This window comes from Centropristis striata, chromosome 5 (genome assembly GCF_030273125.1).
Source record: "Centropristis striata isolate RG_2023a ecotype Rhode Island chromosome 5, C.striata_1.0, whole genome shotgun sequence".
NCBI classification, from domain to species: Eukaryota; Metazoa; Chordata; class Actinopteri; order Perciformes; family Serranidae; genus Centropristis; species Centropristis striata.
In genome coordinates, this window is record NC_081521.1 from 8,039,953 (window position 1) to 8,054,002 (window position 14,050).

A 14,050-nucleotide genomic window follows, 5' to 3' on the forward strand; every position below is an offset into this window, starting at 1 on the left:
ACATGCATTTTATTAAATCCTGGTGTCAATCTGGGCTTTGGCCTTGGAATTGATCATTTTTACTACTTTCCACCAGGTTGCGTCAGAAAAAACATGCGATTTATAAACACAATCCATACACACAAGCATGTACTGCTTCAAAAAATCTAAACATCTTCTTGAATCACATCAAAGATGAGACATGACAAACTCATAATAAAAAAAGAGTTATTTACACAGTTGTGATTGCAGTCAGGTCTATAAAAATGGTGGCATCATGACAAAAACCTGGCATGTAAAGGGTTAAAATATTCAAATCAATTGGTGTTTGATCTAAAAAATGAGGTCAGATGTAGAGGAAAAACATCAGTACAATGAAAGTCGAATATAATGTATATTTTGTTTATATCTTGCTTAAAGTACACTCATTACACATACATACAGATGTCATAATACTGCCAGGAATAAAATAAAAAAACGGAAATGTAAACACTAAGGTAGCATTTTTTAACAAGGTAGCACATCTCCACAGAACAACTCACAGCTGCTCCATGGTTGGCCAGGCTGTATGGAGGACAGATATAGCTCTGATGAGTCATTTTAAATGTAGAGCCAGTGTACAAACTGTCAAAAATAATCATCATTAATTTGGCAGATGCTTTCATCTAAAGCTACATATAAATTAGGTAGGTAACACTTCACAATAACCAACTAAGTAATGTTTATAGATGGTTTATAAACCAATTATTTACCAATTGTACACTGTACACTGTACAATAACAAATTGCACTGTACAATAACAAATAATAACCTGGTTCATTACATACTGTCTATGCACTTCATGTGTTTTTATGCACACTGTTCATTGCACCTTATTTGTTTCATAGCACCAACATTTTTATACTGTATATTCATATTTATTCTGCACTGGAATTCCATTCCACTCCTTCTTTAGACACTTTATATTTTATTGTATTTTTATTGTATTTTTATATTTTATTGCTTGAAGTATGCCTAGGTTGTTCTTTTTACTTAATTGTGTTGTTATTGTCTCTGTGTGTAATGCTGCTGCTACACTGTAATTTCCCAGCTTGGGATAAATAAAGTATATCTATCTATCTATCTATCTAATTACAAATCTTTAAATGTTTTCAACCAATTTCTTAAAGGTAGATGAGTCATTTCAAAATCATTAACATACTTAATATGGTGTTAAAAATGTTAAAATGAGTGCAACTAAAACTATTGATAAACTATTAATTGTAATTTATTGGTTTCTTAGTTGTAAAGTAACTATAAACTTACATTAATATACCATCTATTTGTCATTTATGAATGATGTAGTTAGTTAAACATGAATAAATTATGTATTTACCATTCTAAATGGTCTATATATGGTTTGTAAATGCTGATTAAACATTAATAAACTATCTGTTTACCATTTATAAATGATGGTTTTTGTAAAGTGTTACCATTAGGTACTATCTGAGCCACCAGAGATGAGTGAGGAGAAGCCATGCATAGACATGGTTATATATTGTCATGTATAAATCATGCCTTTTACTTTGCTCAAATCGCCACAATTAATGAGCTATACACAACCGCAAAGCAAAAAGTAAAACAAAAAAATCCCATCCAAGAATAACAGGAGGCAGCAACATTTCTCATGACGTTAGCATCACTGACCAAGTGGTAACTATTTCCTTATTTTGCTGCAGCTTGTGGCAGCAGTTTACAGTTCACTGTTTCCTATATTTTCAGTCTGTTGGTGACTGAACCAGTCCTCACAGTCTGCAGCATCTCAACCCTCTGGGACCACTTCACTTTGCTCCCCTTTCAGACCCGTCGGGCTGAAAATGTCCACTTACAAAAAAACGTGATAAAAACTACACTGATTAATATTTTTTTCTACTTTTTTCTGCATAAACCTCTTAAACAACTTCCACCCTGATCAAAACTACCAAATGTTTAATATTTTTTGGCATTTTTAACCCTTAAAATGTCAGTTTGATTGCACAATGTCACTGATGTTTTTTATGGAAAAAAAAAAGGATTTTGATGCATTTTTAGTTTTTGTGTAGTGTCAGATTTAAAATTTACTACCCTTTCAGATCCTTCAGGCTGAAAATGTCCACTTTCATTAAAACGTGATACAAACTTCACTGATTAATATTTTTTTCTACTTTTTTTTTGCATACAACTTCTGCCCTGCTCAAAACTACCGAATGTTTAATCATTTATGGCATTTTTAACCCTTTAAATGGCAGTTTGATTGCACGATGTCACTGTTTTTCAAAGAAAAAACACAAAAAAATTTGTGTAGAGTTATTTTCCATATAATAAATACTTTAAGGCTGGGGCATTGGTTTTTATCACAGCCTTGGTTATGTCAAAGATTAAGAACAAAGTTGATTTTGATGTAAGTTTTTGTGTAGTGTCAGATTTAGTTTTATAGCAGTTCTTTGGAGGTGGACATTTTCAGCCCGAAGGGTCTGAAAGAGTAGCAAATTTGTACAAAGTGTATTATTGACCCATTAGAAAAATTTAAATTTGAATTTCAAAATATATAATGAAAAGAAAAACATGTAGTCTAGACGGAATTGTCCAAAAAGTGAAAGTGAGGAGCATTTATGGGTACAAGTCAGGAACCGGCCTACTTTACTTATTTCAAGGGTGCTGAATAAAAAAAAATGGTTCCCAAGCTAAATTTTGAGTTTTTGACCTTCTCATTTGCATATCAAAATGGCGGCCAAATTGCCCATCTTGCTCAGTCGTTAGACCATTTTCCCCAAGTTTTTTTGTCAGAGCAAGGATATAGTGGAGGCTCAGTGTCTTTTTAATGTATATATATATGCAAAATACCAACTTTTAAGGTGAAATTAAGCATTATTTGTGTCATTTTTTAAGGCCGACATAAATATTCAATCAATATCACTTTTAAATGTTCCAGTTGGTATTTTGCATATATATATATATATATATATATATATATATATGTATATATATATTTACATAAAAAAGACACTGAGCCTCCACTATATCCTTGCTCTGACCCTAGACTATAGATCCAGAAACTTAATTTCCTCATCTTGATTGCCTACTTACAAAAAAACTAAGGGGAAATGGTCCAATGACTGTGCAAGATGGGCAATTTGGCGGCCATTCAAGGTCAAAAACTCAAAATTGCGCTTGGGAACCATTTTTTTGGACTCATCACCCTTGAGATATGTAAGGTAGGCCGGTTCCCGACTTGTACCCATAAATGCTCCTCACTTCTTATAGAAGGCCTTTTTTCTGAAATCGTCTAGACTAATGTCATTTGCAGTATCACAGCCAAAATGATTGCCAAAACAAAAGTGAAAAATGACAAATATGGCTGAAAATGTCCACAGTGGTCCCAGAGGGTTAAACCTATTTACTTTCTTTTTAAAGGTCTTCCATAGCTGGTCAAACTATAGTGACATCATTAGAGTCCTGATAGTTAATATCAGCCTGAACAGTAAAGTGGGTCAGATCTACTCCAGGTTCCTCTGCAGACCTGGGCTCCACTGGTTCTACTGGCTGCTGACTTCTGGCCTGAGGAAAGGGGAACCCGTCCAGAGGTGCATGCTCTATTCTGCACAGACTCTCCTCGCTGTCGCTGCTGTAGCTGGGGTTGGAGGCGCCGGTGACGCGGCGGACAGGACAGGGCTTTAGACGTGTGATGTGCATCTGGACATCGTCTGTCTGAACGGCCTTTTCCTGCTGCCTGGCGCCGGCCTGCCCCTCCTCATCCTCCACGGTGCTCGGCTCCAACTTACGGAAAGTGTGGCGGGCGTACAGGCCGATGCAGAACATCTCCACAATCACACAGTAGTGGTAGATCACTGAGGGTGGACAGAGGACACAAGACTCACACAATGCAGTGACAGCACGCACTTCATTGGAGGAAACAGACACATGTATTGTTGATGTGTGTGGATCTCGACAAGAATGTCTCAAAAATACGTCATTGAGAAAGAGATGCGTGTGTGATTGGCGATCCACAAATGCTGAATCACATTTCACAAGCAGAATTTTCAGTTTTAAAAACGCCCTTTTTTTATTTATTTTTTTACGAATACACATTTATTTGTAAAAACCAACACACAAGTTAAAAAATCCTAAATTGGTGTTTGTGGGAGGAATATTTGCATGCAACAACACTGTTTGAGGAGGACGGCTGTTTGTGAATCACAAGCTATTTGTTTGTGAATCTTTGTGGATCTTGTCATGAATGTCTCAAAAATAGGTCTTTAACTAAAGAAATGCCTGTATGTGATTGATGATTCACAAATGCAGAGTCACACGTACGAACAGAATTTTCAGTTTTACACATGGCTTTTTTGTTTTTACAAATGGAAAATTGTGTATTTACAAATACACAATATATTTACAAACACACACACAAAAAAAAATACAAGTTACAAATTAGAAATTTGTATTTGTGGATAGTCAAACACGTGTGCAAATCAAGGACTATTTGTTGATCACCCTCTGTCATAATTGCTTACTTTGTTGTAATTAGGATTATGGAGACGAGGAGAGCACACTAGTTTTTGACCGTGCTCATAATTGTTATTATTTTTTGGATTGCTGCAGTTTATTGTTTGTCATACTCAAACGAAAGGTTTTCAATAAACCATAAGAAAGAAACTGTGGAATTTTGACATGCGTCAACTACATCCTCAGGCTCCATAATTGAAGTGTGCGTTTTGAAAGTAAAACTAGACGGAGCTAGCCTGGGAATACCCAGACTGCCTTGCGCGCTCGATTTCATTTCGAACTGCCAAGGGGTCTGGAAACCAGAGAGGTTTCTTAGCCCTGTTTTAGGGATCCAATCACAGAACGGGGAGGGACAGCAAGACGATGACGCGTACTACCCGGCAGACGGAAGCTTGTAGTTTTCTTATGGATCCAACATGGCTGCAGCAGACGCGAAAATCTCTTCAGCTGTAGATGGTGTTTTAAGTAGTTTAGAGCGAAAGTTGAAAGGCGAAAGGTCTCTTGGCGGCTCCGCTGTCCCCCGGCTCGTAGCCAGATCACCGGTGTTACAGTACCGGGGCTAATAGCGGTAGCGTTACGCTACCGTTACGGCGTTAGCGGTAGCTATTAGCCCCGCTATTGTAACGCCGGTGATCTGGCTACGAGCCGGGGGACAGCGGAGCCCCCAGAGACCCGCAGCAGCTTGTTTATTGTCCATAAAATCAGTGGATGTGTGTGGCAGAATGACATGAGGGGGAATAAAGCGTGAAAATAAATAATCTTGCAGAAAGCGAGAACTGGAGAAGCAAAGCAGCAAGCAACACTCTCTCACAGACACACACACAACAAACATCCATTTCTGTAGCTCTACATACGTCATCTGGTATAACTGATCTGATTGGCTAAGAGCTACCAACAGACGCTTTTGATAGACATTCTAAGCGCCCAATAAACGGCTCCGGAGGATCGTAAACCACACCTCCTCTACGGAGAAATGAACGGCTGGTTCCCAGACCACATCTCATTTGAGATTAGTCTGGTGTTAGCCAGGCTAAAATGGAGCCACACTAACAGAAGAGGTGAATGTGCTGTGACTTACACTGGGACCTGGTGAGGACGGAGAAGGGCGGTGTGCAGGGGATGACCTCCAGAGCTCCCATGGTCTCTAAGATGCCACTCTGCAGGCCACACAGCACCAACACCACGATGATGCAGATGAACTTGGCCCTCAGGCCGTAGCCAGGTAAAGCACTCTTAGTGGCTTTGTAGAAGAGCAGGTGGCCGTAGAAGGACACGAAGGTGGACACACCTATAATACCATTCACATACAGGTTGGGGTTGACTGAATCCACCTGGAGAACAAGAAAGAGGTTATAACAGGTTATAACAGACGACATCACATCACCCCCATTTTAGCTTCTTTGCCCTGGCTCCCTGTTTGTTTTTGGATTGATTTTAAGATTTTACTGATCACTTTTAAAGCACTTTTAGCTCTGGCTCCTAGCTATTTAACAGAATTATTATAATAACTAGTACATTTCCTCTGGGGAAATTCTGAAAGGGTTACTGCCGGTGTGTGTACACTATGATGAGATTCTTCAGAGATTTCAAACAATTAATACTAGTAATGTTATGATACTATATAATATACAAGGAGCACACCTACAACAAGCATTCCTTTACAAGTATTTATTTATACAGCAACCTATGACCTTTAACCTCAAAATGTGTGTGTGTGTGTGTGTGTGTGTGTGTGTGTGTGTGTGTGTGTGTGTATGTGTGAAACATGTGTATCTGGAGGAGTGTGGGCACTTACGTGTGCATTTGTGTGTGTATGTGTGTTTGTGTGTGTGTGTGTGTGTGTGTAACTAAAATCACATAAAGTTACCTATGAAAGCATTTTTGGCAAAACCATAATACCTATCATTGATCTGACTTCACTTTGAGCATCCTGAGTTCTTCCTGAATGTCTACATATGCTTTTTTGTGAAGAAAAATGAAGAAATAGCTTTGTTAGAGCGATCTGAAAAACTGTTAAATATGCTTTTCTACAGAGATCTTCCTGCGTTTTTAATATGGCTTTTGATATATAATTTGTATTGACTAGTAGCGGGATGAAATTGTGTTCGGAAGAGGAAGAAGAAAAAATCCACAGTATAACAATAGTACAGTACAGTAGAGCTATTGCTGTAGGGGCCAGTGCTTGGTGCGATTGCCCCGTGGCCCTTATAATAATAATAATATTTATTTTATTTATTATTATTGACTTATCCTTCAGTTTATCCATTCATGTTTAGAGCAGAAGCAGAAGTATACAGTCAGCCCACTCAGAGCATTTCCATCTTTGTTTTGAATAGAATGAACATAACATTTAACCAGAGCTTGTAGAAGGAAAATCATCGATCTTTACATACTATAAAAATCAAAACATTACATCAAGGCATACTCCAGCTTCTTAATGCTCACTGTGAGATTATGCACAGATGACTCACATCACCGTAGTCATACTGCTCATCTGTCCACAGGACCAGAGTGACAAAGAACAAGATGCTGCGGACCACAGAGAGCTGCAGCACGGCGGCCATCATCCAGCCTCGGCTGCTGCTACAGACAAGAGACCAAGACCACGTCAGCTCACGTTGTCTACAGGCTGAAAGTCATACAGTCATTCCACTAAGAGGACTTTATACCAGAGGCGCAGATGGAATTTTTGAACTGGGGGGGACGAAGCTGTCAGCAAATAATTTTAACTTAATTAGTTATTTTTCCACTCCATGCCTTAACCCAAATTTGTTTTATTTAAACATTTTTAAATGAACTGTAGTGTAAACCAGTAGTTCTCAACCTTTTTGAGTCGCGACCCCCAATTTAACTAGCCTGGCTAACACCAGACTAATCTCAAATGAGATGTGGTCTGGGAACCAGCCGTTCATTTCTCCGTAGAGGAGGCGTGGTTTACGATCCTCCGGAGCCGTTTATTGGGAGCTTAGAATGTCTATCAAAAGCGTCTGTAGGTAGCTCTTAGCCAATCAGATCAGTTATACCAGATGACGTAGTAGAGCAACAGAAATGGATGTTTGTTGTGTGTGTGTCTGTGAGAGAGTGTTGCTTGCTGCTTTGCTTCTCCAGTTCTCACTTTCTGCAAGATTATTTATTTTCACGCTTTATTCCCCCTCATGTCATTCAGCCACACACATCCACTGATCCGCCCCTCCTGACCCCCCTCTGAGTCCGCCACTGCTGCCACCATAAAACCTGTGTTTTAAGATGTTGGCTCCCTAATAAAATATCTTTGACTCAATTTAAATCTAACACATAAATACAAGATCCAGTGCAGGTGTAGTTGGTGTCAGAGTCTGGTCTGTGTACCTGTTGATGGCCACCATTGGGAGACAGCAGCAGCAGCAGCAAGGGAAAGGATCTGGAGATACCTGCTGTCCACACAGAGCAGCCAGCATACGAGCTTTCCCTCCAAAGAAGTCTGTGATCAGTTCCATGAACTTCACCAAGGTGATGGAGTGATACCTGCACAGACAGGAGCAGACAGCACATACCTTTACACCTGTCCAGGAGCCCGTAGGCAACATTGTACCATAACGGTGCACAAGTGAAAAAGAAAGTTGTTATTAACAATTAATTTTAATAAACGCGTAAAAGTTTCAGTAGCTTCAACAGGGTACAATACATTCCATTTTAAATTTAAAAACATTATAAAAGGAACTTTTTTAGCCGGTTTCTTGTCTGAATGTTGCCTGTAGGAAACATTGTACCATTGAACCAACGACCCATTGGAATTAATATCTTGAACAGTCTGAGTGTATGAAACTATCAAAAATAAAGGTTTACTCACCTATCAGTAACATATTTTTCCAGATGGAAAAGGGCCAGGAAATTACATTTAAGTGATTTTTTTGTGGCGCAAAATGGCAAAGCTGTTTCCTTTGGAAAAGTCTGCAAAATAGTGTTTCAATATGGCCTCCAGGAGGTCATGTGACAAATTAAAGCATTGCTATTGGTTCCCTATACTCTTCCCTCTTTTTAAAAGTATTGCATCACTCAAAAACATGCAATGTAGAAATTTGACAGGGGTCGCCAAATCATTTTGGAAGTCAGCTCTGTCTCCACTGTGTTAAAGTGTTCATGTGTTAATGTGTTTTAGTCTTTTTGGTCATTTAATGTCTTCTTTTGGTCATTTTGTGTTTTTTTTTTTGTCATTTTGTGACTTTTTTTGGTCATTTTGTGTCTTTTTTTTATCATTTTGAGTTTTTTTTAGTCATTTTGTGTCTTTTTTTGGTAATTTTGAGTCTTTTTTGATCATTTTGTGGTCGATTTGTCTTTTTTGGTAATTTTGTGTCTTTTTTTGTCATTTTGTGTCTTTCTTTGGTAATTTTGTGTCTTTTTTTGATCATTTTGTGGTTGATTTGTGTCTTTTTGGTAATTTTGTGTCTTTTTTTGGTAATTTTGTTTCCTTTTTTTGTCATTTTGAGTTTTTTTGTCATTTTGTGTCTTTTTTTGTCATTTTTGGTAATTTTGTGTCTTTTTTTGATCATTTTGTGGTCGATTTGTGTCTTTTTTGGTCATTTTGTGTCTTTTTTTAGTCATTTTGTGTCTTTTTTTGGTCATTTTGTGTCTTTTTTTGATCATTTTGTGGTCATTTTGTGTCTTTTTTTGGTCAGTTTGTGTCTTTTTGATCATTTTGTGGTCATTTTGTGTCTTTTTGGTAATTTTGTTTCCTTTTTTTGGTCATTTTGTTCCTTTTTTGGGTGATCTGAACTGTGCGTGTGAGATTTTGTTCAGTGAGTGGGGGTCGTGGACAACATGCATGTTAAATTGGGGGTCGCGACTCATAAAGGTTGAGAACTACTGCCATAGAGGGTTAAGGATTACTTGGAGCTGTAGGATTCATGCTATGATTGAACAAATTCAAGTCTTACACCTGCATTTCTGAATATCAAGACTTGTTAACTCACAGTGAGGCAATGAAATTACACAGCGAGGAAGAGCGTGGAACGTACAGGGCTATGAGGGACATGAAGGCAAATACCTAAAAAAAGACACACAAAAAAGACCGTTCAGTGGTTGAGATACAATGACTGATACTCCAGATCTGAAGTGGTGATTGATTTGTCTTTGCACTGAGAGAAGTGCAGCTGTCAGAGGAGGTTGGTGTTACCGGGTACATCCCTAATATCCACAGGTAGAGCCGCTTCCGTCTGGACGAGGGAATGTGACGCACGATGAATCCCACCTCCTCCAGAAATATCCCCAGTAAGATGAGCGCCAGGCCGGCTGGGATGAGGAAGAGCCACAGCTCATCTTTAATGGCTGAGAGAAGACAAGCAGACAAAGCCTGATCAAAGACTGGTTTAATTTGCTACTAGCTAATAATTAACGTTGAATATGTGTACCTTAATACAAAGTGTTAACGTTTGTTTTTTTTTTAAAACTGATTATGTAATACTTGACAGATAATGTAATATATATGTTCATTTTCAGTCCAGAGTTCTACTTGTTGTGTTTTGAGAATCTAAGAATGTTACATACACCGGATCTGAAACAACAGAAAGACTCTTGGAGTAAAATCAGACAGAATATCAGGAAATGATGACATCATAGTATGCTACAGGCACCTGGAACTGGCTTGTCCTTGCAATGCTACAGCTTTCATTTACTTTAATGTTATGAGGGAAACTGGTAGTTTTCTGTCAATATTAATCCCTACTTCCATTCACATAACCTCACGCAAACATTTTCCAGGGCATTTCAAGTATAGGCACATGTGAATGGGGCTGAAGACTATATATATATATATATATATATATACAGTACAGGCCAAAAGTTTGGACACACCTTCTCATTCAATGTGTTTCCTTTATTTTCATGACTATTTACATTGTAGATTCATCAAAACTATGAAAGAACACATATGGAATTATGTACTTAACAAAAAAAGTGTGAAATAACTGAAAACATGTCTTGTATTTTATATTCCTCAAAGTAGCCACCCTTTGCTTACTAGAATATAAGACATGTTTTCAGTTATTTCACACTTTTTTTGTTAAGTACATAATTTGAAAAGAAATGTAATTATAGGATGCATATCATTATTTAAATTAAACTCTTACAAGCTATTTTTGTTATTATATTTACCCAAAGAAATGTACCTTTAGTTGTACCAGGCATTAAAATGAACAAGAAACTGAAGGAAAAAATGGTTTAATATTTTTTTCCATGACTGTACAACATGCAGATATGGAAAACTTTGTTCCATCTATGTTATCATTTGTTAAAAGTGCTAAATAATGTTAATTTGAAAAAGGATTTTATATCTAATGGTATTTTTTAAAGCCACCTTTTTTTTTTATAATTCTGTACAGCTGTTACAGTACAGAAGAAAATAATACATATCAAACTATAAAACATTTATTGTAAAGAAATATTTAATTTATTGGCACATTTTGTTGCTAATATCACATTGTTAGAAAATGTTCTAAAAGTCAACACCAAGTTGCTTAAAACAACAAAAATGCTAAAACGAAAGCCAAGAGATTATTATTTATTGATGGTAAACTGTTGCTGAAATAGAGACCTTTACTCACCACTGAAGATCTGCGATGACAGAGGGATCTCAGGCCCGATCCAGCTACAGTTGGACCGTCTTCCCATTGTCTATATATATATATATATATAATGCTACTCTACACCGTGTCCACCTGGCCCACAGCAAAGACACACACAGGCAAAAATCAGCTAGACAAAACTAGACAGCCTTCGATTAAAAACAGACCAAACACAGCACTAAAGTTGCCTTGTAGCTTCCTGCAGCAGGATGATGAGCGGAGGTTTGTGTCCTGTTGTTCCTGTCTGACTGGAGACATTAATGATTGACTAGATACAGGTAAGGGACAGGTTAGGGATCCAAGTCCATTCTGTAAGAGGCTAGACGTTCATCTAAGGCAGTAGTTCTCAACCTTTTTGAGTCGCGACCCCCAATTTAACATGCATGTTGTCCGTGACCCCCGCTCACTGAACACAATCTCACACACACAGTTCAGATCACCCAAAAAAAGAAACAAAATGACCCAAAAAAAGACACAAAATGACCAAACTCAAAGCACTTTGAGTTGCATTTATATGTATGAAAAGCGCTATATAAATAAAGTTTGATTGATTGACTGATTGATTGAAAAAAGGAAACAAAATTACTTTAAAAAAAGACACAAAATGACCAAAAAAAGAGATGCAAAATGACCAAAAAAAGACGCAAAATGACAAAAAAAGACACAAAATGACCAAAAAAAGACACAAAATGACAAAAAAAGACACAAAATTACCAAAAAGACACAAAATGACTAAAAAAGACACAATGACTTAAAAAAAGACACAAAATGACAAAAAACTCCACAAAATTACTTAAAAAAAGACACAAAATGACCAAAAAAAAGACACAAAATGACAAAAAAAAGACACAAAATGACTAAAAAAGACACAAAATTACTTAAAAAAGACACAAAATGACCAAAAAAAGAGATGCAAAATGACAAACAAAAAAAAGACGCAAAATGACAAAAAAAGACACAAAATGACCAAAAAAACCACAAAATGACCAAAAATGTTGTGTTCAAAATGATTTGGCGACCCCCAGAAATCATCTCCAACAGTCCCCAATTGGGGTCCCGACCCCAAGGTTGAGAACAGCTGCTCTAAGGAAGAACTGGTCATTAAACCTGGAGAGGTTACACTATACTGGCCTACTAAGCCTAACTGCAGTAACTACAGTTTTGATCGAAATTGAGTTATAATTAGGGCCTCGGGGCAATCGCACCGAACACTGGTCCCATATAGCAATAGCTGTGGGGACCAGTGCTTCTTCTTCTTTCTTCTTATTCCTCTTCCGGATGCAATTTCGTCCCGCTACTAGTCCTACAACTTTAAGAGTTGCAGGACAAATTATATATCAAAACGTGCGGTTTGATCGGGATCAGTGAGCTATTACTTTTCTCTACAGAATACGAACTTCTCAAAATTTTGCATTGAAATGAATGGGATGGACGACAAAAAATGAGCGAAAAAGAACAATAATTGGAGCTTTTTAAACGTCTACTTCTCCGGCATAATTTCACCTAGAGACTCCATTTAAACTTTAAACAGTAGACACAAGTCTTGTGTATTGGTGTATTAATCCACGTTTCGATAGGTCATATAGTTTTTTATCAATCCCTGTTCAATGACCATGATCATTTTTGGAGAAATTCTGAGATTATAATGGGTGTGTATTGCACGGAATGTTCGTGTCACAGTGTGAGATGTCATCGCTCAGAGTGTAGAGGGAGAGGTAAAACTGTCAAAAAATAAATTTGAAAACTGCGCTCCAGGCCACAAATTCCACTCTAAAGAAATAATTTATACATAGAAACGTAGGAAAATTTGTCTTCTCACTCACAATCCTCTGGTAAAGCTGTCAGAGTTATAGTTTGGGCGAAGGACGCAGAGATGATCCACCAACACCACCAACAGCCTCATTGGCTCCCATATTAAAAACGCAGGAAGATTTCGGAAAAGGGAAAAAATCGCTCTAACAAAGCTATTTTTTCATTTTTCTTTAAAAAAAAAAAACCATATGTAGACATTCAGGAAGAACTCAGGACGCTCAAAGTGAAGTCGCATCAATGATAGGTATTATGGTTTTGCCAAAAATGCTTTCTGTTCGAGACCAGAAATTTCAGTCTGTCCACCTCTGCTGTCACTATGCCGGAACAGGTGTCACTTAATTCTTATTTCTCACACACACACACACACACACACATTTACATTTAGTAATTTAGCAGACGCTTTTATCCAAAGCGACTTACAGGAAGAGTGTAAACACAAACACACACACACACACACACACACACTTTGAGGTTAAAGGGCATAGTTTGAAATCTCTGTAGAATCTCATCATAGTGTACACACACCGGCAGTAGCCCCCGTGGCCTTTTCAAAATTTCCCCAGAGGAAATTTTCTAGTTAAAAATGAATTCCTTGATGTCTGTTTTATCTTGTGACAACATTAAAGATTTCAATTTTGCTTTATTTCAGAGAAATAATATTGTTAAAAAAATGCAAAATCCTGAAAAAAGTGAGATAACAATTATATTAAGACTAAAATATAACAACTTTATAATACTAAGTCTAAATCACACATCTTTGAATAGAGTTGAGTTGCTGGAAACAAAATATAAAAGCTGAAAGAAGACGACAACATTGTAGTTACTGTACTCTGTTTATGCATTACTTTTGGAACCTATTATAGCAATGCAAAACCACAGTGCAATCATTTCATTTTTGGGGTTGAAGGTCAAATATTTGTCATGATTTTTGAGCATAAAAATTACATCATCACTAAATAGAAAATACATAGAAATGGGTGTTATATTACTTACCACTTAAGCAGTTTTTCTCAGTTTTACCCTTTGCACAGTTACAGCAGGTAGACTTTGTAGGGCAGCATAGTTCTATATTATAAACAACAGGTTGAATGACTGCATGTGTGCACATTTACTGCAGCTGTTAGTGAGAAAGTTCT

At 37.3% G+C, this 14,050-nt stretch overlaps 1 protein-coding gene across 2 annotated transcripts; it reads right to left on the bottom strand.

The window, feature by feature from the left end:
• Positions 1-1,114: 1,114 nt before the first annotated feature.
• On the bottom strand, positions 1,115-11,172 carry si:dkey-16n15.6 (organic solute transporter subunit alpha). 2 transcript variants are annotated; one of them, XM_059332989.1, is made up of 7 exons: positions 11,082-11,172; positions 9,656-9,807; positions 9,453-9,526; positions 7,852-8,007; positions 6,975-7,083; positions 5,582-5,834; positions 1,115-3,845 (listed from the first exon to the last, which is right to left on the bottom strand). In XM_059332989.1, the coding sequence occupies exons 1-7, from the start codon at positions 11,146-11,148 to the stop codon at positions 3,427-3,429; spliced, it is 1,230 nt and encodes a 409-aa protein (XP_059188972.1). In that variant the 5' UTR covers positions 11,149-11,172; the 3' UTR covers positions 1,115-3,426. The 2 variants fall into 2 exon arrangements, with proteins under 2 accessions (XP_059188972.1, XP_059188971.1); XM_059332988.1 differs by having other exon boundaries at positions 6,975-7,086.
• Positions 11,173-14,050: the final 2,878 nt, after the last annotated feature.

What these genes read in the sequence shown, in the direction of transcription:
- si:dkey-16n15.6 (XM_059332988.1), bottom strand. Translation starts at nt 11,148, where the DNA reads ATGGGAAGACGGTCCAACTGTAGCTGGATCGGGCCTGAGATCCCTCTG. An exon ending in AGCAGTATGACTACGGTGAT is followed by an intron (nt 5,835 to 6,974) that starts GTGAGTCATCTG and finishes CTTGTTCTCCAG; the next exon opens with GTGGATTCAGTCAACCCCAA. An exon ending in CGTCCTCACCAGGTCCCAGT is followed by an intron (nt 3,846 to 5,581) that starts GTAAGTCACAGC and finishes GTCCACCCTCAG; the next exon opens with TGATCTACCACTACTGTGTG.